Raw genomic sequence first — 25,088 nt, 5'->3', positions numbered from 1 at the left:
TGTTTTCTTATTACATCTTTTCTTCGGACACTGATAAATTAGTAGAACTCTCAAATAAATTGTCCTATTGACCAACTAAATTTAATAATTCGCATAATGTCGGTTGATGTTGAAAACCTCAACACAAAAGTGTTTTTAATCATTTTAAATTCCGATTCAATAATTCATCTTTATTTTGCCTAATGAAGTGTTACTTTTTAGTTAGAAAGCGTTTGATATAACGCTAGGTATTGGTTGTAAAATCTAAAAAGGTCGCTGAGGCGATTACATTCCCGTTAAAGTAAAGTTCACAAAGTCGCTACCTGGTGGCGCTATATCGATATTTTTGTCACTGTGAAGAAAGGATGTAGTGAAAATATTACCCAAGTATTATACTTTTTATTGTTATGTTACTTATGACACAAGTAATAACATGTTTCTAAATATTATCATTTTTAGTAAAACCTAATTATATTTTTTACACTTGAGTTTCACGTTTTTTCCGATAGGGGGATTTCTTCCAATAGGAAATTATAATGAGGGTTAAAAACAACGCAAAAAGTTATCAATATCACCGCAGCACCAATTAGGATATACATTTGTCAAGTTTCGAACAACTTAGAGACAGGAATCTCGTCATTAACTCGCGTAAAACGTTTTGTTTCACCACTCGGCGCTACTTTTGATAGAATCACGGTACACACTTTTATTTTTCAACTCAGATAATGTAAGCTATATAAACGAATACATTTTGAAAGATATTTTTTACTTCTGTAGTATTTTTCCGGCCCAAATTATTTGATTGTCGAGCGCTGGTTTTTTGTAAAGTTAATTTGAATTCTATTGATTTGATAAACGGTAGATTCCACTGGGGAAGATCATTCGATTTTTTTGGATTGACATTAACGCAAATAGATTGTCGAACGCCGGTAAATGATTGTCCTTCTTAACCGCGAAGAGGGTTACCGGAACTCTTCGGCTTGTTATTTCCCTGATTTCACGGATCTTTATCGAGTCCTCATTTAGCCATATATAATCTCTACTCACGATACTATTTTAAACTTTATAAACTTCAATTCGCGAAGAGTCCCGGTAGCGCAATTTTACGATTTGAAACTTCAGGGTTACCGGAACTCTTCAGACAGTCTTTCCCCTCATTTATTTCCCTTGGTTTTACGGATCTTTAACGAGTTCCTATTGAACAATTGCTACTCGCGATACTACTTTAAACTTCATAACGCTCTCTAGATAAGCTTCAACTCGCGAAGAGTCCCGGTAACACTATTTTACGATTTAAAACTTCTCGTTAAGCTTCTAAATTCGAGAAATATTCTCGATTCTATTTAAAGAACGACTCGCGTCGTCACGTAGCAACAATGTCCACGAATACTCGTTTCAACCAACTACAACAATATAATAAAATAAGGGAAGATGAAACGGGAAACGTAGTAATATTTGGGGTTTCACTGCACACAAATCAATGGCACCACTTTATAATAAATTAATCAGACGATAATTATTTAAAAAGACATCGCGGGATCTATTGATATTGTAAGAGTTGAATACGAATTTCGGGCTCGCGGGCGTGGTGGTAATTCTTCAACTTTCTTCGTCGGAGCTGGTGATCATTCTCTCCATGTCTGGGGAGCCGTAGGCTCGGATACGCACGTTCTTTCTCGCGCCCGCTGGTTTCCCCGGTGGTTTCTGCAAAGGAGTGATGGTCACTCTCTGCTGCTCGTGGCCTCGTTGTTGCTGCTGTTGGTAGTGGTGCTGGGCTGACGGCGGTGGTCGCGGTGGTACTTGTTGCGTCTGCTGTTGTTCCGTGTTCCGTTGATTCATCACCCGCGTTGTCGTGTCCTCCGCCTTAAAAGGGTTGGTTTGGGCCATGTTCTCCCCGGGTCCATTCGGGTAATTGGACTGGTTCACTTCGGAGGGTTCGTAGTTTTGGTTGTCGGTCGATCGCTCCTGGAGCGCGTAGGTTTCGTACTGTTTCGGCGGAGGGTCGGACATCAGGATGTTGGCTTCGTTCTCGAACGGCTTGTAGTCGTATACATTCCTCAGGGCGAAGAGCACCGGCACGTACAACAGGTTCGAGAGCGCGATGCAGATGTTGAGGGCGACGAAGCCGATGTTCTCGACGATGCTTCCGGCGATGACGGGCCCGATGGCGTAGGCCAGCGAGTACGAAATGTCCGCTATGGCGTAGATGGAACCGTAGACCGAGACGTAGCGGACGTCCACCAGGTAGCCGAGGGTGGGCAAAAGGGAAGTGTCGACTTGCGCTATCCCGAAACAGATGCCCGAGATGGGTAGTATGAGGAACCAGAAAGACCTGGCGAATGGAACGATAAAACTACATAGTCCTTCCAGCGCCAAACCCGTGGCGGCCATCACCCACTGATACTGCGGGTACTTGTGGGCTAGCTTGACCGTCAAGTACACCCCGAAGACGTGCGGGAAGAAAGCGGGCAGCCAGATCAAACCCATCTGCCACTCGTTGACGTTCATCGTGTCTTTCATCCAGAGCGAGATAGTAGGCTCCAGAAAGGCCAGCGAGACGTTGGACATCATCAGGGCGCCGGCCGCGCAGGCGATGTACGGGTCGATGAAAAGGCGCCAGATAGGAGTCCCCTTCGGCCTTTCGATGCCAGCCTCTTTCATCTGTTGTTTGATCGGTCTCATGACGAACAGCAACAGGATCCCGTCCAGCAGACACACGAGCGACAAGATGATAAAGGGAACCTCTTTTCCGCCGAACTGATAGAGGATGCCGCCGAAGGGTGGCGCCACTAAGCAGCCGAAGGAGATGAAGGCCAAGGCGATGCCCAGGGCCTTACTTCGTTCATTGTCTTCCTTGAAACGATCGGCGATCATGGCCAGGCCTCCCGTGTCGGCGAAAGCCGAGCCGACCCCTTGCAGACCGCGGGCCATCAGCAAAATACCGTAGCTTTTCCCGCAGGTAAACATTGCCGTCGAGAAGAACATGACCGTTAGTCCGATCATCATGGGGATGTCGTAGCCGATCTTATCTATGACGGCGCCCGAAAAAGGGTTTATGAATAGTTGCACAATGGCCTTGGAGGCGAAGAGGAACCCGACGGCCGAGTCCTCCCCTTCGTAGATGGTGTGTTGGCCCACCCTTTTGCGCGTCATATTGTAGGTGGTCTGGTTGGTGGTGGCGTTGTAGTAGCCTTGGGCGCCATCGGCGATGACGGTGACGAAGCGCCCACCCTCGATGTGCGTCGCCCAGACGTTGATCTCGCGCAAGTAGTCCGGGATGATGGGCACGATGACCATGTACAGCATGTTGTCCAACAGCAGCGCGATGCAGACGATCACCAGAATCATTCGCTTCTGGCTCTCGGGCTCTTCGATTTTTTCGTTGAACCGACGCCATACTTGAGACGTGTCCACGTTGACAAACGGAATCACAGGCATGATTCGGAAGTTATTTTTCGTTGCTTTTGTCTTTTTCTACCGCTTGTCCTCTTTCAGTTTGCGGCTCAACTGCGGATCGGAATCGATAGAATCCGTTCGGTGCTAATATATCTCGCTTCGTATCATTGCTTTCTCTCTCGGACTATGGTTTTTAACGTGTCCGCTTATTGACCTAGGTTCGGTCTATTTATTTGGTCATAAGACGGAGTAGACGACATTTTGTTTTTGTCTTAAGTATGAGATCGAGGTGGAGGGTCTTCTCACATCATCGTCTGCCTCATGCCGCTGTTTTGTCTCACAGGGAACAAAAGCGAACCCTAAAGGACAGAGAAAAAATATACCAAATTCAGATTTTTTTAATTTTTTTTTCTCGACGTACAAGAGGGGCCTCACCCCAAAAAGTTTTTATTTTCCAACCACCCATTTTAAATCATTAGTGGGATATTAGTTAAATTAACGCTCATAAGCGGCACAATCGCAGAATCCGACAGAGAAGACTTTCCAACTCGAGGGGGGGAATTTGGATCAGGACGGGCAATTAAAATTCCAGAGTTGGTAACTATTAGATTTATCGAATATCCGAAACGCAATCGAGTACTCGAAAAATAATAAAAATGGTTGTATAGTTTTTACCCAATTGATCCTTCTATGAATTTATCTGCGAGTGCTTCCCCCCTCCCATTAGATTTTGAACAGACGAGTATTTCACCAGATGTTTTTTTTTTTCAAACAGGGAAGCTCGGTATGTAGTTATAAAACTTATCTGGCAAACCTGCAAACCTAGATGCTTCGATAACGATAAGATACTAATGCGAAACCTTACACATTTATGGGTAAAATGTTTAAACTCTTATATACAGTAGAATTACGATATCTCGATGGTGGTGTAAACATTTTATTGGCAATATTGCTCAATGGCACTTTAGAAAATGGCAATCAGAAAACACAAACTTCATACGCACATATAGTCGTTGTTTGGGACCTTGGTCGGTTTCGCTAGGAATTTATTGAAGGGTCGGTTGTCCACGATTTCGAAAGTAAGATAAAATTGCCTAAGTTGGTAACTGCTAGATTAGACAGTTTTAGTAACTCACTGAAATTAAAAAAAAACCTCCGAAAGTTTCCGAAAATTTGGTCCTGAAAATCGTTTAATAAATAGCTGTTGGAAATTGGCTTTATTTCAAATAGCGTTGGTGCAGCAGAATACACGACGACGAGAAGGACGGCACGTTAGGTACGACTAGAACTCAAATTTCAGAAGCTCGGAAAAATATGTGTTTTTTTCTGAGTTGCTAAATCTCTATATTAGGTGGTTTCTTTTCGCTTGTTCCTGGATTTCGGAGTAGGATAAGAAGAGTAACGCTATGGGGTCATTTTACTCCGATTCTGTGGTGGCGAATAGTTTGAATCGGAGTAAAAACGTTATTCCAAAATGGCAGCCTGTGGCCTTTTTAGCAGAAAAAAATTCTGACGAACAAATTCGATTTACTCCTTTACACCTCCTTCTCAGAAGGAGTAAAAAGAATAGCCCTAATACTCCGGAACAAGTGAATAGTTTGTGGCGCCATGGACTAATTAATTAGTCCATGGTGGCGCGGAGTAATTCCCATTCCCGGAACAGGCGAATAAAACGTTTTAGGGTAAAAAGAGAACACTTTTAGTCCGAGAGCAGGCGAAACCACCTAGTATCGAATACCCGAAACGCATATGAATACTCGGGGAAAAACCCAATATGGTTGTATCTACCCTTCAACAAATTCCTCCGCGAAATCGTTCTCCCCCCATTTTCAGTAGGAGGGGAAGGTGGTTTGACCATATTTTTCTCGAACCAGGGCTGCGTCAAAATCCTAAGAATTCTTCCGTTGATTGTGAGAATTCTCACTTCTCAAAATTTTGACGGTCCTTCTCACGTGAGGTGACATAATCTCTTCTCACAAGTTCTCTTGACAAGAGTGAGAATGCTAAAAAGGGGGGGGGGATTATAAATAAAAATGTCAGCTAATATTCTAATCAGTTTACCAGACCCATAACAAAAGAGGGGCCGCAGACGAGGCTTAAGTGAGACCTCTGGACGGAACATCCTGTTTGTGACGTTTTGAACTACGTGACCGCCATTGAAATATACAGGCGGAAGTAAGGAAACGGATGTTCCGTCCAAATGCTGAGTTGCCAGGTAAAAATGTTAATTTTCGGCCCCCAACTTTCATCATGGGTCTATTGATGCTGAATTTAAGAGAAAACCGAATGTTAAGTTAATTTCCAATTAAATATTTCCTTTTAAATATATAAATAAAATGTTTTCTTCCTTCATATATTTTCGTGAAATCGTGTAAAAACAATATTTATTGTCAAAGGCTTAGTTTAAAACGTTCGTGGGATTATCGTAAGCCGGCGTATTTAGAAGAACCTTTTTACTTTTGACCGCTTTATAGCGAGTTCTCACGGTGAGAAAAACCACGGCCAACTTTGATTTCTCGCGCATCTCTCGCGCTACAGCGGCCATCTCATTCGTTGACGTTCCTGTGTTAACCTATGAGCAAAAGATGTGTATGACGTCAGCGCCCCTAGCGGATTATTATTTTTAGTATAGTTTTTACATTGGGGACAATATAACCACCGAGCGTGGCGCTGAACTCCTACACATTATAGTACAGTTTATATGGGGAAAATCCTTGCTCGCGGAATTTCGACGAATGTGTTGGCCGTAGTAGCGCGAAAAGCGCGTGATCAAAGTTGGCCGTGGAAAAACTCTCACGAAGAACTCTTCTCAATAGAAGAATTCCTTCTTAGAATTTGACGCGCCCCAGGTAGGCAAGCTCTGAAAGATATATTTATCTCATTTATCTGGCAAACCTGTAAAGCTAATTTCTTGGTGAAATAAAGAAAATGGAGTGCGAAACATTACTTTTTTGTCGGTTACCTTTTAAAACAAACCATAGTATACAGTTAAATTAATTGATTGTGATTTTGTATTATTTTGAAATATACACTCTTCGCGTAGGCTACATTAGTAAAATCTCACCTTCTGGCTGCCCCTTTTTTAAAATTCCAACCGAAAAGCTAGACTGAACGTAAGCAGCGCTCAGACTATGTGAAAATATTACGTTAGCATCGGTCGTGTCGTTTCGGTTATGTTGGTCGCGTCGGTTCGTTCAGTTCACTGTTCATAGATTAACATAAAAAGTGATTGTTCATCCAATCAGAGCTCAGTAATAACGGCATAAAAATTGAAATAATTTTTTATCCACCTCTGATTGGTTATAGTATTTCGATGGTTCTAAAGGTCGCCACTACCTAGAGTCAGCGCTGATGAGGCATAAGGCTAATTGTCTGCTATGAACTTTTTGAGCGCAACGAAATGCAAAAATGTAAACGACACGCGCGAAAATTTAAAGTCTCTGTTGAGAAGTCTGAACGTGTAAGAAATCGAAAGAACCGACATGATCGACGCAAACGTAATATTTTCACATAGTCTGAACGCTGCTTAATTAGCCTAATATTTAAAACGAAAGAAAAGTTAAAGAGTTGAAAATCCTACTGAAGTAGCGCTCTATGATCTTTGACTCTTTTTGAAGGGTTTTGTCACGATTTTGAAAAACAAGATACTACAAACATTGTTAAAAATGCCAAGATACTTTTGGCCAATAATTAAATCCAAAATTCACCATAAAAGCCCTTTCACGCCGTTTATTGATTGGATGTCACAAATCGTGTTTGAAGACAAATAATGAACCCACCTAATACTCGAATGACCGCCGACTCATCATAAATTCTCGCCATTCTAGTTAAAGTGCTCAATATATAGCGAGGGATACTGAGACAAAGCTTTCGAAATATTGCCGAGGTAGCGAATTCCAATTCCACTAAACGCGCAGAAACAATAGAATAGAGGGGTATATTTAAATAAGGATGCCTTTAAGCCTAAAAGAGCTTTTCCCGTGAAGGGAAAAGGTCCCTGTTAGAGCTGTTCCCGATCAAACGCATTCTTCAAAATCGATCCAATTGGACGAGCTGGTCCAACCTTTACCGTGTTCATCTCTGGATCGCCCCATTCCTATTTCATAGCCCCGATCGTTAAGAATAGGCTGAAAAACGAACACAAAATGGTTCATTAAAAATGTATTACATGGAAATTTCGCGATTTTTTTAAGGAAATAAACCTCTCAACAGTTTGAGGCAAATTATAGTAGACCTGTATAGTAGAGACTATTGAAAGTTTTAGTAGTAATCTACCGCTTAGTAGGGGTTTCAATGTAAAATTTAATAAAAGTTCTGCTACTGCATGGAGGTCAAATAAAATAAAATAAAATTTATTTTCGGTAGCTTTCGGACCGCGGTCCTTCGTCAGCCGTTATTACAAGGGGTTTCCTTCAAACGAACTAAAAAGGAGTTTTATCAAAGGAATATTGACTAAAATATGTCCGCCGGTGTTCGCACGATTTATCGCGGTAAGTTAGAGCTAGGAGCAAAAACAGCACCCCACACAAGGGGTACGCAACCCGTCAAAAGTCGTGCATTTTCTTGTGTACAGTTTTCATTGGTTAGACGCATTATCGCCGCCTGCTGCCGTCGGAAGGGGAAAATTCGGAAATTGTCTCCCCCCCCCGCCCGTAAAACGTTCAGTGTAAAGGCTCGTCCAATGAAATTTGTACACAACACTGCGTTAGCGTGTTTAAAGGCTAGCTGCGTTCTCCTTGAGTTTGTTGCTCCTATGTTCGAGGTACATAGACACATGATACGTCACCCTTATGAAAATTTTCTGGGGTTTTCTAAAGGAAATTTAAATGTAAATTTTTAAAGAATTTCTTTAGATTATCCTAAAGAATATTTCGGAATATTGGCCCCTTTTTCTTAAGAAAAATATTGGGTTTTCCTATAGAATTTTATAAAGATTTTCCCTAGAAATACCCTTACATTTTTCGAAAGAATATCTTTAGAAATATTAGTGTACACATATTCTGGAATATGAAGAAACGACCAAGGACGTCATATTTAATTTAAATTAACGTGTTAATAAGTGTTTGGAAGTCAAACTCGAAAATAAACTCTTTTTTTGCGACATAAATTGTGTTCTAGAAGGAAATTAACTAGAAAAGCTGCGCAACGTTCAGAAATCTTTCACCGTTTTTTGTTTACCTAAGTTGTAAAACAATGCAATCAATTCGCATTTTTAGACAATTTCTATCAAATATTCGCAATTGTGTGCAGCAAATATGACCGAAAAACGTATCGATTGGCGAACAGTATAACTAGACTTAAGGTCATAAGGCATACACATGTATTAAAAATTTCAAAGATAATAGACTAACTAAATTTAGAAATAAATTAAAAATAACACAAAATCGTAATTCAGGTGAATTATGAAATACCTTATTTTTTTCTACCAAAAGAAAAAAATTAACGCCCTAAAAATATTTTCTAAAGATTTTTCTCAAGTTATCTATAGAAATAGTGTCTTTAAAAAATTCTATAGAAATTCTCTAGAATTTTTCACTAGACTTAGAAAACTTTACAACCCCTTAAAGCACTTTATAATGTTCTATAGAAAAACATAGAAAGTTTTCATAAGGGCAATCAATTGCAAATTTCCTGTCCTCGCCGGCATTGTTAACATTTGTGAGATCGAGCCACCGGAAGTGGAGTATTTGCCCAATATATTGATTTTAGGCAATTTTCGCCTTAAAATGTACATAATATTTTTAAATTAAGAGCGACTTCGTTGAATATTATATTTTTAGTCAGAACTGATCATTTCTGAACTATATTTTCGGTTGCATTGGGAAATTTTAATTTTAAGTGAGATTTCTGGCCAATTCGCAGGACCCCACAACCCGCGTACGCACTATTGTCATATTTGAATTTCGTGCCATTCAAAACCAGATAACTCGAAATATTAGTTTTGTCTAAAAATTAATTTAAATTAACGAGTTCGCGTTTCGCTACTTTATTTCCAAAGCCAGGTAACACGAAAAATTTATTTTCGATAAAAATTCCTCTTGGGTTCATTAAGTTAATGACAAGATGATTGGAAATTGGTTAAAATTTAAATTAATATTTAAAATATAGTTAATACATCGGGGGGATTGTGTGTACTTAAATGTCCGTGAAATTTCTTAAAAGTACTTTCGCATACGAAGCGACTGTTTATATAAGTCAATTTCTTGTTCCGATTCAATATTTTGTCATTATTTCGCCGGGAGGTAAGTGTCATTTTTCATTATAAAAGCGCGTTAATTTACAGTATTGTTCTCAACCAAAAATTAACCTGTCCAAGGAGATTCATGACCATCGTTACAGCGGCAATTTTGGGTTACAGCGTATGTATGAGCTTCATAATCAGGTCGATAAATTTTTTAAGAGTGAGTGGGCCTTAAAAAATACAACCTCTTGTTTAAATACAATTTAAATTTAATGTTTAGTCAAATTTAGTGAATGTTTAGTAAAGTGTAAAGCTAGTTTTGTCCCGTCCGGTATTCCACTACACCCCAAACTATCGCTTTCTGTAGCAGGGATGTCTTAAGGATTTTGCAGGCCCTGGGTATAATTTAGTTTGATGCCTTTTTAAGTATATACCTTACTTAAGGGAGCGTAACAGTATTACAGTATACATTAATTGGACATAGATTATAAATTCTTGTAATGAGATCCACAACACTTTATTCATAGAATAATTTGTAGTTTTTTGTAGTGAAACCGGATACACGACGACGACTAAATACATTTGCAGAAGGCTAGATGAAAATGTATTTCTTTAAATCTAGCTTAAAGAGTAGACGCTTGTTGCAACTCATCTAACAGTCCTGCAACTTTAAATATCTTCCTTGGTTTTTACACTTTAAAAGCTCTTTTGTATATCGCTGTGGGGCCCCTTCGGAATGAGACACTGGGCACGTGCCCCGCATGCCCATGGCTTAAAGGCCCTAAAAACCTCGTTTTTATCTAAACTTATTATCGAGCAGGTTACGAAGTTCACACATACGCCGCCAGCGAACGTGGCGCTGTGTGTAACTTCCAGGTAACGACGGCGAGTAAGCCCATTAAAGCCCGACGCCACCGAAATATGTATTTTGCGAAACGCCACCGCCGCTGATCGTTTCTAGTTGGCCAACGACGAGTAGTATTCTTTCTAACGAGCTGTTCTGTTTCCCAATGAGTTCATAGTATTAAAAATCTTAATCCCAAACTTCATTTGTAAGGTATGGAAACAGTAGCACTGGCAGTGGTGTAGTCGGGGCAGGGCGTCGCCCCGGTGCTTTTTTCAAAGGCAGGGCCCCGCCCCGCCTTGGTTTATCCATTTTGCCAGGGCGGCCTCTCTTTTTTTCTACTTGCCAGGGCGCGCCTTGCTTCTATTTCGTAAATCATTTTTCTCGAATAAAGGGTGTGTTAATTTATGATAAATTTTGGCCGCAGAAAAATGCCATAACAATTTCAAATCGTTACCTAGGTACGGCCAACTTCGATCACGCTAAAAATCGAAGTTGGACCCACATTTATAGCAGCCGGTACAGCCAAATTCGGTTACGTGCGAAATCGAAGTTGGCCGTACCCAGATAGCGCCCCGGTTCTTTTTATTTTAGGACTACACCACTGAGCACTGGTAACTTCTTTCGGAATAAAGAATGCCCACGTTAGTTACTAGTCCTTTTGTTAATTATTTTTTAATTTTTATATTCTAAGACTCATTTTAATGCTTACGCCGCCGCCGCTGATTAAATTACCCTAAAGCCGTCGCCGAAATAGACCCCGACGCCGAGATATTTTGACCGGCGGCAGCGGTCTTGTTATTTTCCATCGGCGGCGGCGGCGCGATCTGTCTAAGCCGACCTTTTGGTCAGCGGAGGCGTAGAATAAACTGTATTTTATTTGCACTACCAGAGTAATAATTGAAATGTGTTAAAGCTCCAAAGAGACTGATATCAACGGGAAATCTGGTAGCCTTGTTAAAGAATATTATAAACCGTCAGTGCCGGGAGTAGTGGCGTACTCCTGTAATCCCAAGCGTCTGGGAGGGGAGGCAGAGTTTGTGGATGGCCGTGTGAAGACGACCACTAATCCCCCAACGGGTGGTTGCAATACTTCCGCCACGGGTGTCGCAACCCTATCCCCAAGTATCCCCCCGTTGGCGTGGCCGTAACACATATCTCGCACCTGATTAATCAAATGGACGAGCGGACTGAATTGTCCCACTCGTTACAATCGCTCATAACGAGCTTCTAAAAAAAAATAATAAACCGTCAGTGGCGTGCCTTTCCAAATTGTCGGCGCCCTAAAAATAGGTTACGCCGCCGCTGATCATTTTTTCATCGGCGTTGAACAATCTCATTCGCCAGCTTGTTTTTCATCGAGACCGAGGCCTATTTTCATAACAGAAACTGACGCTTACTTGGGCCAAATAATGGCAAATTATTGAATAAGATTGTAAAATTCGCCAGTTTGAATATATTTATTTTGAAATTGGGATGAAAAACGTGTTTTCCCGGCTATTATCGTCATCAACGTCAGATAGTAGTCATTCTGTCAACAGAGAGATAATTTGTAGCTCGTCCACAGTAGCTTATTTATAGGCCTTTTCAGACGGTACTGTTTTACGAGTTTGCATTCCCCCAAATAGTAAGCGTCCGCGCCACTCGTGGCGGAGAAATGAAGTATTGTTTTTTCCACGACAAATATGCCTTAAAGCGAAATAGGGCGCGAGTGAATTACGGGAAGAAATGGAGGGGATGTAAAAGAAGAGTCCAGGTCAATTGTTCTTTGGAAAGAGGAAGATGGCGCGCAGTTGTGAGGAAAGAGTTGCGAGAAGAAGGCACGCAAGCGCCCCAAAATCGAATGGCGGGACCCCGAAATATCTATCTCTCCTTTTTAGCCGCGAAGCGTTTCGATTTGAGAGAAAACGCGGCAATGCGACGAGAGAATTAAATGGGGGCTCCCAGCGATCCAAGACGCCTGCGCCATACCCCCCCCCCCTCTTCCTCATCCGACAACGTAGCAAATAGATTGGCGAAAACGAAAAAACTCCAACAACTAAAAATTTACTGTATACTTTGCCACTTTGATTTTGAAGTCATGATTGCAAAATATTTTACACTTGCTATATTTATTTCGAATACTTAAACGGTAACATTAAATCATTGGTACGCAAATATATGTAAATAGAAATAGAACACAGTTTTCGGCTCAAGCTCACGAAATACGTTGTAATTTTCCTTCACGCGCTCCACGAAAAATGGTCGAGATTTCACGGGTTACCTGGCTCTCTTTAAAATTCTAAGAAGGAACTCGTTCTTTGTGAGAATTTTTCTCCCCGGGAGAACTCTCTTAAAAGCGTTAAATGTAAAAAGTTCTTCTAAAGATGGCGGCTTACGAAAATGCCACGCACGTTGTAAACTAAGCCTTTGACAATAAATATTATTTTTACACGATCTCACGACAATATATGAAGGAAGAAAACATTTTATTTCCAATTTAAAAGGAAATATTTCATCGGAAATTAACTTAACATTCGGTTTTCTCTGAAATTCATTTTCGTCCACAAAAATATGATAGCATCAAGTAAACTGATTAGAATATTAGCTGTCATTTTTATTTATAATTTCCCCCCTTTTTACTCGGAGTGAGAATTTTCACTATGAAGGGAAGAATTCTTAGAATTTTGACGCGCCCCTGGTGAAGGAAATAACTCGTTATTCTTAAATAAATGCCTACTATTACGTTTGTCAATTTAAATTATTAAAGGTGGGTAAGATTAATATTTTTACTAAGTCATTTAGTTTTGTTCATTTAACAGGATGTATGCGAAACTTATTCGGGGATTTAAAACTTTTATTATTGACAATATATTCGATTAAATTAAAAAACCAAAAAAAATCATGTTAGTACTAATTTACTAACTGAACCTAAAAAGAATAAAAAATATGTAACATTAACTATTGATGGTGTGACGTCAGTAATTTATTAAAGAAATAGACATCAACTTTAAAAATAAACTTAAAAAGATAAAAGTATAAATATTATGAAACAAGGTATTTATTATTTGAGATAATAATATTGGTGAATTTGTTCTGTTGATTTTTTATATTGTTGATAGTTTTTTAGTATTGTATATGATAATTTTGTCAACCAGGTGCTAAAATAAGGATTTTTAAGAGCTACCCCAAAAACATATACAAACTAAACCCCCAAAACATATTTTCAATGAGCTATAAAAACAGTTGGAATTCAGAATTTGTAGCAGACGAATATTTTAACAAAATTATGAGAGATAAAAAGAGCTGCAAATAAGTAACTTAGTTCAGCAAAATTGGCTGCGTTTGTCCATATGTACCGAAAAGACCCGTCGACCACGACATCCATGAGGTAATCAGGTATTTTAAATTTTTTATACTATTTTTGCGATTTATTCACGATAAATAGCACTGTCCAAATCCAATTTTAGAACTGGAAACCCAAGTCCTAAAACTGCCCACTATTTTAGGCCGAGTTGTCAACGCTGTTCTTTCACCTTGACAATGGCACAATGTTGTCTTTTTTTAATGAATAAAAACTTTTCATTACGCCGTAGCTACGTATTTTTTATTGGCGTTTCAATAACTTTTAATCATAATCAACGAAACTTATTAGATTTAAATATTTTGTCATAAAAACCGGGCGTCCTTCAAAACTAGGCCAGATTTTTTACGAACCAGGGAAGCTCAAAATCATGTATATAATTATCTGTCAAACCTACAATCCTAGTTGTGTGGATAAATATGTAGATTTGATTGCGAAACCATAATTGTGCACAACCATTTTTTAAGGAGGAATAACGATATCTCAATGATTGATTAAAAATTAGTTTTAAATACACTCACTCCAGTAGACTGACATTGCTCTTCCTTAAAGTATAGTTTCTCGAAGAGCTCTATCACATTTTAAACTCGAGTTAAAGAAGCATATTTGGCTACTTAGCCTGAACTATCTTTTTGATGACTTAGCCCTCTACTAAATTTGTATTTTGATTTCTTTTAAATAATCTTTATTTGAAATCTCATTGTTTTATTTTCTTTGTGTTTACAATTTCTCGTGATATCGACTTGGTCACCTGTCAGGGTTGGCACAATTTTGCCAAGGGTGGAAAAAACCGTGTGGAAAATCGTACTTCCATGGTTTTCCACCTCTAGTGGCAAAATTCAATAAAAAATAAATAATAAAAGCAATATATTCTTCTATTCTATTCACTCTTCTTCTGGCCTTTTTTTCATCTCTCCTATTAACGATTAATTTAGCATGAAAAGAGTTTTTTCCACTTTTTTCCGGTTTTTACCAGTTTTTCCCACATGTCCCGGCAAGGTTTTTGCTGGGTTTTTGCCAACCCTAGGTGATGACTAGTAAAGCTGTTAAGGTCAATCCAATGTCCAACTTGAATCACTACACACCCAATTCTGTTTGGATCAAATAATTTTTATAAATCGGGATAAAATTTAATTTTACGCTTTATAATTGGATCAAATATGACAAACATTTTGGATACAAATTTCAATTAAAGTTGCATTTAGTTCTATCCAATTTTGGACATAATTTTTAAATCAAATTTGATGCTTATAAAACCGGGCCTATAGACTCACAAATGTAAGTATATTTTTGTTTTGTTAATTTTCCGGTAATATAAATGTATACGCCATGAAACTGGGAATATTTACATTAGAGTACTGCCGTCTGCTCCCAAATGACGAGAAAACTTTGTCATTCTACCCGTGGCGCCGTCTATCTCACAATGGTTCGTTCAAATAAGACGCGTTTTCCGGCAAAAAGATTTTTTTTTCCAAAATAATGGATGGCGCCACGGGTCATATGATAACGTTTCCTCGTCATTTTAAAGGAGACGGCACATTCGTAATTTTCCAAAACTTGTTTCGCGGGGAGCAGATTTGATTGGATCTCTAGATTAATATTCCCAACTCAATGGCTTTAACGGTAGTTTAGGCCTATCTGACGGTCTGTTTAACCATAGAAAATATAAAAGAGGACATGCAACTTGGCCCTTATTATCTCGGGGTGCTATAGTCCTATTATCTTAATATTGTTATGTTATACCTCGTCCATTGAAATATCGCTACACTAATTTCAAAATCAGGTATTTAAAAAAATTAAATTTAAGTCCGAAAAAATTATTATAATTTAAAAAATAGTACTTTCGAAAAACGGCAAAAAAAACGAAATCGCTGAAGATAAGTCAGCTGGTTTCAGAACTTTAGGGAAGTTTAGAACCACGAAATACATTTGAAAGATTTTGACAAAGCTAGAGTTACTATTCTTATTGTATATTTTCTATTATTTTACAATGACCAATTTTATACGGCCCTCTTTTGAATTTTTGTTTGATATAAAAATCCAGTTCAAATAAGAAAGCGAGCTATCCACGTAAGACAACCTATTAATGGCCTTAGAAACATTTATTTCTATATGGGAGGGGCTCTGGAAAAAGGAAACCCAGAAAAATTGACAATATGGCGGCCGGGGAAAAGGGGGAATTGCGCGAGCCTTCCGCTATGCAGTGTATGACGTCAAGCGCAAACGACACTTATAACGGGTACTTACGGGGAAAATCTTGGAGAAATGCAAAATGCACGCGACCGCCACTCCCACCCAAACATCTACTCCGACGTGTGTCCGATGTCCGGAGAGAACGGGAAAACGGGTCATTCGAGTCCGCAATAGTCGCCGTTCCCGGGTCGCGCGATGGGAACCGCGACAGGTGTTTGGCAAAACAATGCTTTGAAGAAAGAGAAAAACACTCGACGCCGGGGTCTCTCTCGTCCCTGATAAAGTCGATTTTTGTCGCTACACTACGCGTTCTGTTAAGGCCTAAGCGAACACTTTGCTGCCCAACACGAGCTCCAAACTGTAGCTGCTTCGTGTATTTGGAGAAAATGCTTCCACGACATATTGCCCACACAAACTCTTTTGTCTTCCAAGTTCAGTTCTTATTTAAACACGATGCTTACAAACTCTAAGGTCTATTGTCCATCCGTATTTCAGCATAAAGAGTTAGATATGCATTACTGAACGAACTCGATAAACATCGTCTGAAAAGAGTATTACTAGTATTTTTAAGGCGCCAGTTATTAGGTTGATTTTTTGGTACACGAAGAAAGTATATTTCCCAGTTAGCCTAAATGAAGAAAGTATATTTCGCCGTTAGCCTAAATGAAGAAAGTATATTTCGCCGTTAGCCTAAATGAAGAAAGTATATTTCGCCATTAGCCTAAATGAAGAAAGTATATTTCGCCGTTAGCCTAAATGAAGAAAGTATACTTCGCCGTTAGCCTAAATGAAGAAAGTATACTTCGCCGTTAGCCTAAATGAAGAAAGTATATTTCACAGTTAGCCTAAATAAAGAAAGTATATTTCCCAGTTAGCCTAAATGAAGAAAGTATATTTCGCCGTTAGCCTAAATGAAGAAAGTATATTTCGCCGTTAGCCTAAATGAAGAAAGTATATTTCGCCATTAGCCTAAATGAAGAAAGTATATTTCGCCGTTAGCCTAAATGAAGAAAGTATATTTCGCCGTTAGCCTAAATGAAGAAAGTATATTTCGCAGTTAGCCTAAATGAAGAAAGTATTTTTCGCAGTTAGCCTAAATGAAGAAAGTATATTTCGCCGTTAGCCTAAATGAAGAAAGTATATTTCGCAGTTAGCCTAAATGAAGATAGTATATTTCGCAGTTAGCCTAAATGAAGAAAGTATATTTCACGGTAAACAACGGTTTGTTTAAAAACAATTACAGTTATATTAGTAAGATTTCACACACATATCAACATATTAACCCTAAAAACTAGGTTTACAGGTTTGCCAGTTAAGTGAGATAACTATGTTGTAAATCTATCCGAGCCGCCCTGGTTTCGTGAAAAATATTGCCGAGTTTAGAATAACGACCTAGGCTTGTATATAAATATTCAAATTTTATTATTTTCGTAGACATCCTTTTGATTACGCAAAACTAAAAGAAATATCTAACATTTCCCACCTTTATTAATGTAAATTGGCCAATAGTTAACGCGTGTCGATAATGTTTGATGGAGCATGTGAACGAAAATGATCAACAAAACAATTGTTCAAAACAATTGGCTCGTGTGAATAGGCCTTTGAAGTAATAAATTGTTGTTACTTTGTATTTACGATAAGATATAGACATTTCATATCGATCGGTCCTTAGGTAAATAGTCTGTGCTGGCGTAAGGTAAAGAAACCTAGTTACAATTTTGTTGGGTTATCAAAAATCCACTGTTTTTTGTCGTGGAAACCGAATATCTTATTTTCTTATTATTGCAATTTAAATATATTTTATTTCGACACTTTAAAGGGAAATTAACCTCCAACGCGTTTTTACGGAAGACTCTAAAAATTTAAGGGATTACCATGGCAACAAACCACTAAGCAGCGCCATAAATGTCAAAGGTCATAGGAAGAAGTGGCCAACATTGGAACCCTTTTGGGAATGACAGAAATAATAGAAGTTACATTCCCTTTAAAAAAAGAGATTTCCTAGAAATTCTCCGCATTATTTTGTCCAAAAAGCTTTTCAAACGATAGATTTACTTGTACAAATAAACAAACATGTCAAATTTCAAAATGTCTCAAAAAACTATTTAATTTAATAAAAATAAAACCATAAGAACTTAAGGGAATGTTTTCTTAAAGGAAATTCCGAAAATTAATTTCTGCTTTCTAATTAGGTCGGAACTGTAGTATAACTATAGTTGCACCTATCGCGGATTGTAGTAGAAACATACCGTACAGTAGGAGTTTTCTACAGGCGAGTTTCGCTAAGGGGGAAAACAGAATTTTGTTTGGTTCATTTCAAAGAAATTGTTTCCTTTTAATTAGATTTGTCCGATTGGAAAAGTGCTTAGTATAACCGCTTCATCGCATTTTAAATCAAATTTAAAATAAATTGTTTAGTCAAATATAAAGATATTAATTAAATTAATTCTTAATTTTCAAATAACAATTATAATTCTATATATACTCAAAGAAATCGTCCTCTTTCTTAGAAATGTTGTATAGAATTTAAAATTTAATTTTAATTAATTAAATTTAAATTAAGCGATCAATTTAAATTAACATATTATTATTAAGAAGGTTTATATTGAACCGAGTATAAAAGTGAAATTAGCACGAAGTTATTTTCGGCTATGAAAAGCAGTTAAATCGGAATGCTAGAAAATAGTCTTCTAATTTTTTAAATTTTCAATGGAAAAGAAATGTTTCACCAGAAGTACATTATATATTTTCTGAGATAAGTATTAATCTCATTATACTATTAATGTTATTCGCAGACTTTTAGTCAAATACTTTTTGGTATTACAAAATAGTGCGGGAAATATTAGTAAGTATAAAGATTTTTAACACTATTAAATATCTAAATATTCCTTGCAAAGTATTAATTTGTTGATCTAACACGCGGTTTGGTGGAAAAATCGTGGCCATTGAAGAGTGTCTCATGGATACTTCTCTCCAAAGTTTATATTATATACTTCTGGTTTTAAAACGCGAGGCTACGTCGGAAATCTATCCAATAATTATGGATAATAAAAGCCTTTTCGGGATTAAAAAATAGCGTAAAATTCTAAGCAATAGATGAAAATTTGAACCAATGTAAAACAAAATGAAATTTGTACTAAATTACCCATAAAAAGTGCTTAATTTTCAATTATTACCAAAACAGTGCACTAACAAGGAGAGTACCCAAGGTGTTTATTGCCGATTTTATTCAAAGTCGGGCGTAATGTAGACCTATATGAGATATGAAATTTCCCAAAAGGAGACGTTGCACTACCCATTCGATTTGCCATGGCAACCGCAAATGGTTTTGACCACTTAAAACAAAAATAAGATTTTTTCCTTATTTTAAAATTTTTTTTACAATTTTACCCCAAAAATTGTTTCAATTTACATATACTGGATGAAATTAACCTAAATGTGGTCCAAATTACCCATTTCATGATTTAAATTTTTTTTAAACATTTTCGTGAAACCGAGAAAATCCCAGGCTTTTTTAAAAGGAGATTTTGTTTTAAGTGGTCAAAAACATTTTCGGTTGCCATGGCAAATCGAATGGCTAGTGCAACGTCTCCTTTTGGGAAATTTCATATCTCATATAGGTCTACGTTACGCCCGACTTCGAACAAAATCGGCACTAAACCTCTCGGGTACTCTCCTTGTAAGTTCTAAGAATACCCCTTCGTACGGCCACCATTTTGTAAACTGCCCTTTAACCTAATTAACATTTAAACAAAATAGTGTTTTCCCCCGGTTTTATTTGAAAAGGGTTACTTGCGGAAGCAAATGTAGATTTCAGGATGGTTTAGGGACTTTTCGTTGTCTAAGTACCTAGTGGAAGCTCCAAAAAAGCGTATAGCAAATTCGATCAATTAACCAAAGTCCAGAGATAAAATAGCCAAAATATAACATTTTATAATTGTTTGTAGAGGAATTTTCCGCCAAGAAGGTAATAATGAAACACGCGTCTTTATAAACCAACTTTGCCTGATGTAATAATTTTAGAAAATAATTATAAAATATATTTATCAAATAGTCCTATAAAATCCTATAACTCTTCGATTACCGTGTACCAAAAAATTGCATATTCGGGTACCCGATTACTCGAATCAGCTGCTCTCTAAACTCGTCGAGTATTTGTTTTTTCTATCCTCGTGGATTCAAAGTACAAAGAGGGGTTTTTACAACTTTTTGGAGGGCAAGAAACGGTACCCACAAAGTTGTGGAAACTGTGGTTCATTTAAATTCAAGGAATATTTGGCAGCATTGAAAGTTACTTCATACTCCTTTTAAATTTAATTTCATAATTTCTTGAATAAAAATAACTTCTAATCAAGTACTCGATAACCCGACTCGTTAAAAATATTACTCGAGGTTTTTTTTAGTTACTCGATTCGAATAAAAGAAAGTTTCCCTTTAATCAAGTACTTGATTACTCGACGCGATTTCAATATTACTCGACTCGAATACTCGATAAAAAAATTTGATACTCGATAACCGACTCGATTGCCTAAAACCACTAATCGCACAGCCCTAGAATTTGATCAAACGAATAATTTAGAAGCAGAAGAATATACATTGAACAAAAATTTGAGAACTCAATTTCCAAAGACGGTAATGACTTATGTAGCAACGCAAGAGTACCGCTAACAAATGCTGCTAGCGAAACCGATCCGAAAGGTCAAAAAAACTAATCATTTATCTAAAAAAATGTTCATGCAATCATTCATTTTGTCGCGTTGGGGGCAGCACGTGCCTCTGTTTCCGCTTGGCTACGCCACCAAATGTAATATTTAAACTTAAATATTAAATTTGGTACTTGATAACCGACTCGATTGCCTAATCGCACAGCCCTAATATTCGGTTAAAATCCAACTGATAAAATTTTAAAGGACATGCATACAAACAAGAAATATATTTAAGTGGTCATTTTTCTCGAAAAGCAATGCAAATTGAAATCACGAAGGAGCAGATTCGAATATATTTTGAACTGATCTGTCTTACGACTCTATTTAAATACGCGCTATAAAACTCACGCATTTCTATATATCAACCTTATAAAACTCATTTAAATTGGTAACTTAGTCCTATACTTATCCCATAATTTTGAAATGTTGATCCTATAATTCCTATATATTTTTTAGCCTTATTGGCTGGGAGCCCTGCATTGCTAATAGAGGAAGGGGAAACGGATAAATTAACCGACAAAACTTCGATTTTTCATAAAACTTCGGTTAACTGTTTATTTATGGATATTATTCGCGATTATAAAACGATTTAATATGCAAAAAATAAGTTTTAATTCGGATAATTTTCGGATATGGATAAAAATAGAGTTGTTAACTTTCGGGAAAAATAAAATTCGGACAAATTTCCAGAAAATTTTCCGGATTGGAAAAATAAAAAATTTAAACATATATTACTTTTTATCGATATAAAATGTCTATTAACAGTAAACATACTACAAAACATTAATAGTGTTACATTGTTAATCAGTTTAAACTAGTCTAGAGGTTTAGTTTTACTTTTAGATTCGAAAAAATGAGGCGAAAATGCGCCTTTATTTAAATTTGCAAATAATATATTAGACTAATCATGGAATGGAAATTTTTTTCCTTGTTTTCGGAAAATATTCCGCAAAAAGGCCTCGGTCATTTTCCGGCAAATTTCCTGAGTTACAACTCTAGATAAAAACAAATAAAACAGATATACCTTACCCAAACCCCGAGCTCTAATTACTAATAATACGTTTTATAGTTTGGAACAATAATGTAAGTCGATTGAAAACTCTATACTTCCCATACCAGTACATTTATCTGATACAATATGAAACCATCATTATAACCGATAATAATCATCGAACGCGTATATAAATTACAACCTCTTAATATATTAATAACAATTAATTAATATCACGCGTCATTAACGGGAACTCGAGAAGAGCTGGGACGGGAGGGGTGGTCAAATTTCTAAAGATAATTTGTTTTTTTTACCTGACGTCCGTAGGCCGTAGTGCGTAGCGAAGGCGCTCGACCCAACCGAGGTAACCCTTGGCCGTCTTCTGCGGCTCTTCTTCAGCCCGGAGATTTCTCCGATATCAAACGACGTAGAAAGGGGGGTGTCACGGAGCGGGGGGGGGCTTCTTCGAGGTTGGCCCGCGATCTCGAGGCCCCTCCCTCGAATGACGTCAGCGTACCTTCGGACGCGTTATCTCGCCGCGGACGAGATCGAACGGAGAGACGTTGGGAGGTTCACGCCGGCGCCGAGACCCGGGAAGAGGTCGAAATTCCGTCGCAGGCGCCCCCTTGACGACGCCATTGGAGAAACGCCTCGACGAATTGCGGAGCCTCGCGATGATTCTCCGTATCTCGGATGGGAAAACCGCGCGTCTAAAAGCGCACATTATCTCGGACTGCGTTTGGGAATTGTCAGTCTCGATCTCCTTCGACGTTTACCGCGGTCCAATCTACATTTTTTTTATCCTTTAACTTTCAATATTTCAGGTACGTTAAAAGTTACGGATGGTGTACGACCTAATTATTGACAAAATCGGATATTTTTCAAAACGGGATGAAATAGTATATTAAAAGGGTTGTAATAAATGTAACCTTCTATAATAATAAATAATTTAATTATTAAAGAAAATTTGAATGCGCAATTCTAAGAATTTATTATTTTTGGGGGGAAATGTGTAAAGTGGGCTTCTCCCAAACCACCGGTGTAAAACGGTTGGAACACTTCTACAGGCGCGAGGTCTATTTTTGACCTATCTATATAGGTGTTTATAAGGTGGTTTCTTTTCGCTTGTTCCGGGATTTCGGAGTAGGGTAAGAAGGGTAAGGCTATGACGTCATTTTACTCCGATTCTGTGGTGGCGAATAGTTTGAGTCGGAGTAAAAACGTTTTTCCAAAATGGCTCCCTGTGGCCTTTTTAGCAGATAAATTCTGGCTAGCAGACGACAAAATCCGATTTACTCCTTTACACCTCCTTTCCAGAAGGAGTAAAAAGAGTAGCCCTAGTACTCCTGAACAAGCGAATAGTTTATGGGCCGGAGTAATTCTCATCCCCGGAACGGGCGAATAAAACGTTTTAGGGTAAAACGAGTACAATTTTAGTCCGAGAACCGGCGAAAAGAAACCACCTTATAAAATACGGAAGGTCACGTGTAATGGTTTTTCTACGTCACTAGCTATAGTTAAAGATTTTGATGTTTGAAGTCTACGTGGAAAACGGGCGTGCCGATAAAGTACTAAAAAGATTTAGCTCGTGACGCGGATAAAACAGATTTTATACTTTTAATTTTTTATATTATGTAAACACCAATTTAACTGGTTTTAATTTATAATATTTCAAAAAGAATAATTTCAATTATTTAACAAAAATGTTTTACTATCTATAAAATCATATTTTAGAAATGAGTCGAGTTTAGGAGACGATATGTTTTTTCGAATAATTGAAATACGCGGTAATTGACGGCTTTTAAAATTAATTTTGCGCTTGAAAATACCTCTACATGTTATGGTCAAAAAAGCACGCAAAGAAGGCTGTGTGCCCAAGACATGTACCTGTAGTGTCGCGCGCTAAAACGTTATTTCAAAATCCGTCAATTGCGTATCGACTCCACCTTAACAAGCGAATATTTAATCGCTTTTAATGACCGAGGTTTAGCTCTAAATACATGTACTTAAATTTAATTATTTTCCTAAGAATCCTAAACATTCTCTGGTTTGATCGACACTAAATTAAAATAATCTTAAATAAAAATTTTAATGTAATAGGATGATTAAATACGCAAAAAAGTAGAATAGTCCATAATGAAAAGGGATAAAAAAGCTAAACCCTAAACAAATTTGAAGAAATTTTAAAACTTGCAAATAGCTCGTACCGATAGGTCTTCGAGCAAGCAAAAAGACGCGAATCTCGGACCAAATAGATCTTCGAGTGAAAAACTAAATTAAACCAAATAGCCAGAAATTCCAACGGTAGACCGATTTCGTCCTATTTGGGACTCGTAAGTACCGTGCGGGAAATCTGGCTTGCGACTATTACACCGAAAAGAGAAACTAAGCCTGAACATAAAAAAATTCAAAACGCGTTGCGTAGCAACGGAAAGTCGAATAGGGGGAGAGTGGTGGATAATTATATGTACGAAATGTTAAGTTAAAAGGAACCACCTATGGACTGCATTGCAAAGGATAATGAAGACCTATTGGAACGAGCTATTTGTAAGTTTTAAAATTTCTTCAAATTTGTTTAGGGTTTAGCTTTTTTATCCCTTTTCATTATGAACTAATGTACATATTCGCGTATTTTATTATCCTTTGCAATGCAGTCCATAGCCGTGGTTCCTTTTAACTTAACATTTTCGCCCATTAAGCCACGAAATTTTTGAAAATTTTCGTGGAGCTTGTGATCTAAAATGCCACTGAGCTTCAGCCAATTGGCGGAGTGATTAGCGCGTTCGCCTCGCAGCAAGAGGAGCCGGGTTCAATCGCAGTTTGCACTGGGTGAAAACTCGGAACAACTCCTTCCGCGTTGAGTTTTCAAGTTCTCCAGATCTCCACTGGTTTTCCGCCGAGCTCTTCGGTTTCCCCTAAACACTTGTTGAGGTTAACGGTAATACATGAACTTCATGAAGTAAGTGTAGGTAGCTGTTTGCTCGCGTGGTATGAAGGGATTACCACCACCCTCCTACTTATCGTAACCCGGCCACCTGAATTATTGGCTTTAGAAGTCGCTCGATGAATAAAGCCTAAGTTAGCGCCTATCTGATTATTATTACCATTTTCGCGACAGATTCTTAACCGAGATGCTGCTGCGCGTGAATGGAGAATAGACCTCTCCATAAAATGTTCGTGACGGTAAGAGGGGGAAGGAAAACTGTTTTTGCAAGGATGATTTAGATCAACGTTATATATATTACTCCTGTTTTTACCCTCGCTCGACTCTTGAGCTCGGTATAACATCTGCTACCGACTGGAAGTATTTACAAAACACGGCGGATTCAAATTAATCCAAGTGATATTGTTAAATTTGTTATATCAAATGTTTAAAGTATAAAATTATTTCGTTTACTTAGCTATATAGTCATAAGAGAAGGTTATTTAAATATTTAAAATAACGAAAAAATTTG

The 25,088-nt window shown here is 37.8% G+C and overlaps 1 protein-coding gene across 1 annotated transcript; it reads right to left on the bottom strand.

Annotated features, from left to right (window-relative positions):
* VAChT (Vesicular acetylcholine transporter) lies at positions 1-22,020 on the bottom strand. The gene is made up of 2 exons (XM_090181219.1): positions 21,948-22,020; positions 1-3,734 (listed from the first exon to the last, which is right to left on the bottom strand). Exon 2 carries the CDS (start codon positions 3,415-3,417, stop codon positions 1,579-1,581), a length of 1,839 nt encoding a protein of 612 aa, XP_090037345.1. The 5' UTR covers positions 3,418-3,734; positions 21,948-22,020; the 3' UTR covers positions 1-1,578.
* Between the last annotated feature and the right edge of the window lie 3,068 nt (positions 22,021-25,088).

Source organism: Leiobunum rupestre, chromosome 7 (genome assembly GCF_980474605.1).
Source record: "Leiobunum rupestre chromosome 7, qqLeiRupe1.1.hap1, whole genome shotgun sequence".
Taxonomy (NCBI): domain Eukaryota; kingdom Metazoa; phylum Arthropoda; class Arachnida; order Opiliones; family Sclerosomatidae; genus Leiobunum; species Leiobunum rupestre.
Note: the sequence above shows the minus strand (reverse complement) of the source record. Positions and strands in the feature narration are given on the sequence as shown.